Genomic DNA, 4632 nt, shown 5'->3' with positions numbered 1-4632 from the left:
GGGGGCTTTAACTAAAAGCACCCCCACCGCCATTTTTCATCATGGAGATGCTGATACTCAAGATGCTCTTGGTGCTTTAATTAGAGTGGCTCTCGGAGCCTGTCTAATTAAAGCCGCTCCCAGAGCATGTCTATAAATGCCCCACAGGCCAGGTCTTTGCAATAATCCTCCCAAGCTACTGCTCATTGGTTTTAAGTTACCAGACAAAACAGAAAAAGGGCAATACCATAGAGAAGTTTCTGCTTCACTGGAAGCAAGGCTCCAGACAAAAATCTGGGTCTCACTCCCTTTCCAAGGAGCTCCCATTTCACTGAGCCACATAACCTCTTGGTTGCTCTCATCCTCATGGCTCCATGCATTTCCCTCTCTAGGCTGCCCAACAGGCCAGTGCTGGAGAAAAGGTACATTGAAGAACTTCCTACATATTGCCTGACCTATGGAGTGGTCAGAGTATTGTGTTAGGAGGTCAAGAAACTGCAGTTTCAAGCCACCTCTGGTCAACGGGAAGGCTCTAAAATTTGGGTCTCCAGTTTTCCAGGTAGGTACTCTAACCACTCAGCTACTGGGACTAAAACAGAGGGTCCCCTCCTCCTCCATCTAATACCAGTTGGCCATGATTTTGGCTGGTGGACAATAATATGCCTACATAAGGAGTGAGCATACATAGTCATGTATACGCCAGGCCAGTCAGGGAGGGTTTTTTTTGGTTTTTTTGGGTTTGAGTGCTCCATCTATGTCTATAGTGCCGGCACAAAAATTCATCCAGCCCCATGGGGCTGGATGAGGGTCACTGGGCAGGGTCACTGGCCAGTACACAGGTCCAGTCCAGCATATCCTGTGCCAGCTTCCCAAGCTGTATGCAGTGTGCACAGCTGGTCTAGCTCTGCCAGCCCCATGCAGAATGAGCCCCAGAGTGGAGCCAGCGTTTGCTGCACATGGAGCTGGACACATGGCTGCATGAGACACAATGAGCCAGCACAGTGCACACTGCATGTAGCGTCTGGCTGGACTGGCTCTGCACTCTGGCTCTGGTGCAGCTTTACCCAGACCAAACCTGCCCCAGAGCCAATGCACAGGGCCAATCTAGTACAGGTGCTGCATGTAACACATTCCCCAGACCAACCTCCTGTGCCACATTCGCAGCACTGGGTCCAGGCCCCTGTGCCAGACCAGCTCTGTATGCCACACAGTATGCAGAGTTGGTTTGAGACTCATGAACTGGATCATAGGGCTCTACAAGCCACATCCAGTCTACAGGCTGTACGCTTGACACCCATGACACAGTGGGTGCACACACTATTCACATGTCCACACTGCCAGGATGCAGAGTTGCTACCCACACGCAGATGTGAAAACTGCCACTTAGATGACCAAAGCCAAATAAAATTTTACCCGCTGGCAAATATTTCAGCATCTGACTAATGGCCCAATACTATAAATTCAGATTTAAAAACTCATTTATTAAGTGCGTGACAATCACTGTGAAGCATCTTCTGGAATATTTTTGGGGGCAGTAAACCCAAAATTTTTATTAGACCCACTCAAATATTTGGAAAAATTCTTCTTTGTACCCAAAGGCTTGCAATTACCCTTCGTCAGGCAGAGGAAGTGCCTGCAGATGGTCTGTGCTCTTCCTGGATGGAGTAGTAAAGCAGCCAGAGGCCAGTATGTATGCAAGAAAGCCAGTCAGTTAGAATGTAAATTGAGGTGGTCACTGGGTGAGAGACAGGTGGGGGGAAAGGGAAATGAATATAGCTGGTAACCTTCTGGATTATTTTTCATTCTAAAGTTAATAAAGATCTGTTCTTTATTCATTTTATTTTCCTGTTGTGAGAAACATCTCATAGTAGGTAGTTCATAACATTTGGAATTATTTTTTTGTATTTTTAAATTTAAAAATATCTGACTTTAATGAAAAGGTACATAATTTGTAGCGTTTTCTTTGCTTTTGCATCCTGATCCTGCACTGACAGCCACCTTTCATTCAAAGCCTCTTACAAAAACAATAGGCATGTCAAATGCACCCACTTTCTCTTCTGTTTGGGCTGAAACTGTTAGATCCAACCACTAGGTCTGTGTGAAGCGGCTAGTATTTGCACTGAATTCAGATTCGGCCGATTCGGGGGACAGCGATTTGATTCAGTGATTCTAATCACTGTCCCAAATCAATTCAGCAGAATCTGATTCAGAGATTCAGCCACCACCGAATTGGCTGAATTAAATAGGTCCCATCCACCTCCCAGCCCCTCCACACCATGGCTGCCCCACAAGCCCTCAGCCCTGTCAATGGCTGCCCCTCCCAGCCCCAGAGTCCCAGCTCTTAAACAAAATAAATAAATGCCCCACATTCACCAGCTCCTGCCAGGCCGGGGAGCGATTCTTGCTCCCCCCCACTGCCCCAAACCATGTGGGGGGCTCTACCATGAGCCCCCAGAAGCCCCCATGGCCACTGTAGCAGCTAGTGAGTGCAGGGCTTTTTTTTTTTTTTTTTTTTAAAGAGCCAGGACACTGGGACCTGGTGGGGCAGCCATTGATGGGGCTGAGGGCTTGTGGCAGAGCCTCTCATGCAGCTCAGGGCAGTGGGAGGCAGCAGGGACTGCCCCCCACCTGGCAGGAGCCAGCGAATACAGGTCTCTCTTTTTTTTTTTTTTTTAAAGTCAGGATGCTGGGGCTGGGTAGGGGAGCTATTGACAGGGCTGGCAGAGTGGGCAGGAGCCAGGGGGTGCTCAGGAGGGCTGGGGGAGCAGGCAGGGAATGGAGCCTGGCGGGGGTCCCCCCATGGTCCCCATCTCCCCTCTACTTACTGGCATAGAGTCTGGGTCCAGCTCCCTGTGGTGGCAAGCGGGGACTGCCCAAATCTCCCCAAAGCTCTCCGAATCTTTTTGGACTGATTCGGAGAGCTTCAAATTGATTCAGACCTTTTTATTGGTCTCCCGATTTGATTCAGAGATTCGGCTGCCGAATCAGGCCAAATCTCCTCTGAATCGAATCTGCACCCGAAGCTACACACAGCCCTACCAACCACCAAAGTAGTCCCAGCATATCCATCATGTAGTGCACAACATTACCACCCAGCTGTTTTGTTCTTACCACATTTCATTATACTAGTTTTAAAAGGTTAAATTAATAAAGAAATGTTCATAGTATAGAGCTGAAACATAACATCTACGATTCTATAACACTTGCTGCTATAAACAGAAATTTAATAACATTCTACCTGCAATGGTTTGGGGTTTTGGTCAACTGGGATGATAAGTATCACAATTTCAGATTCTATACTTAAGTATCCAAACACATCACATTGTGGCACTGAAACATGTAGACGGATTTTTTGAAGTATTTCAAGTACAGTTATTGGTTTTTTATTTGTAACCTGGAAGAAAAATGAGAATTTTACTGTTCATGTGACATTACATGAAATTACATTTCTCCTCTACAGAGGTGGTATCATGCTAGGAAACTTGTTTGATAATTCATTTAAGATGGAAAATGTTCAAATTCGATCTACAAAAGCAATGAACAATTTTCTGAAGCCAAGTAAAAAGAATGGTTATTTATTTTAAAATAACTGTTGTTCTAAGCTGTGTGTCTCACATGCTCCAGATCAGAATCTTTTAGCCAGCAAGGTTTCCAATCTACTGCGCAGTAAAGTGTCACCATCTACATGTGCAGGTGCTTACTGCACAGTCAATTAGTCTACTGTGCAGTAAATTTACTACCTGCATATGCGTAGTAAACCCTGTACATGTACAGGTAGTAAATGCCTGCACAGTAAATCCAAATAGTATTAATTGCACATGTAGATATGCCCAGAGACTCTGAGGAACTTCAAAGAAAAGACATAAATCCTCCTTTCTGCTTTTGGAGTAGTTGACATACAGACCACAATTGATTGGTGAGTTCTATAGTATGTTTCAATACTGGAGATCAGGGCAAAAATCACAATACATTAGGGTTTAAAGGAAATGCAGATAAGACTGAGCCCTGGCTATAAGATTTTTCTCAGTGTCATTGGAAGCTTTCACAAAATACCTCAGAAGAAAATAATTTCAGGCAGGCATCCCTGGCCTTCAGAAAAAAGCATGGTGTTCACAGAAATGCACTTGACAGCACAGTGCAGCTGTACCCTGTATGTGAACATTCATACAAAACTGCATACTTGGCAATAATTAGCAGTTTCTAACTAACTGTATTTCTGGAAATAATGCAAGGAAGGATTCTTGAGGGAGGGGGGAAGATACATTTTATTGGAATTGTGCACATTGTGCCCAAAACTTTGTCTAACATCTCTCCCAACTATACAGGAGTCCCAATTAGGATTACCATACATCCCGGTTTTCCTGGACACGTCCTCTTTTTTGGTCCCTTGTCCTTGCGATTGGGCGGATTTTTACAATGCAAGCGTATGTCCAGGTTTTTGCTGGGCCTCCACTTTTCCCAGACACTAGCAGCTTGGAGGCTTGGCACTGGGAGTAGCGGACAAGGTGATTGGCTGCCAGGGGTCACGTGCTCTGCACCCAGGCCCCAGCAAGCTGCTTTAGGGTACATGAAGGAGCTGCATCAGCAGCAGCACTGGGGGGCAGGGGGCTGCAGGTCGGGAGTGAGGGGCGCCGGCAGGCCTGGGGGGGGAGG

At 46.2% G+C, this 4632-nt stretch overlaps 1 protein-coding gene across 2 annotated transcripts in view; it reads right to left on the bottom strand.

Moving 5' to 3' along the window:
- Window positions 1-4632, bottom strand: part of RECK (reversion inducing cysteine rich protein with kazal motifs) — a 129669-nt gene that overhangs the window by 3897 nt on the left and 121140 nt on the right. The window contains exon 19 of one of the 2 annotated variants that reach the window (XM_019509152.1): window positions 3218-3373. The exons of the other annotated variant lie outside the window; for it this stretch is intronic. Within the exon in view, the coding sequence (XP_019364697.1) occupies window positions 3218-3373 (156 nt within the window). The remainder of the gene's footprint in view (window positions 1-3217; window positions 3374-4632) is intronic. 2 annotated transcript variants of the gene reach the window in all.

Source organism: Gavialis gangeticus, unplaced genomic scaffold (assembly GCF_001723915.1).
Source record: "Gavialis gangeticus isolate Ggan-Ray unplaced genomic scaffold, GavGan_comp1, whole genome shotgun sequence".
Taxonomy (NCBI): Eukaryota; Metazoa; Chordata; order Crocodylia; family Gavialidae; genus Gavialis; species Gavialis gangeticus.
This window is presented reverse-complemented; position numbering and strand designations above follow the sequence as displayed.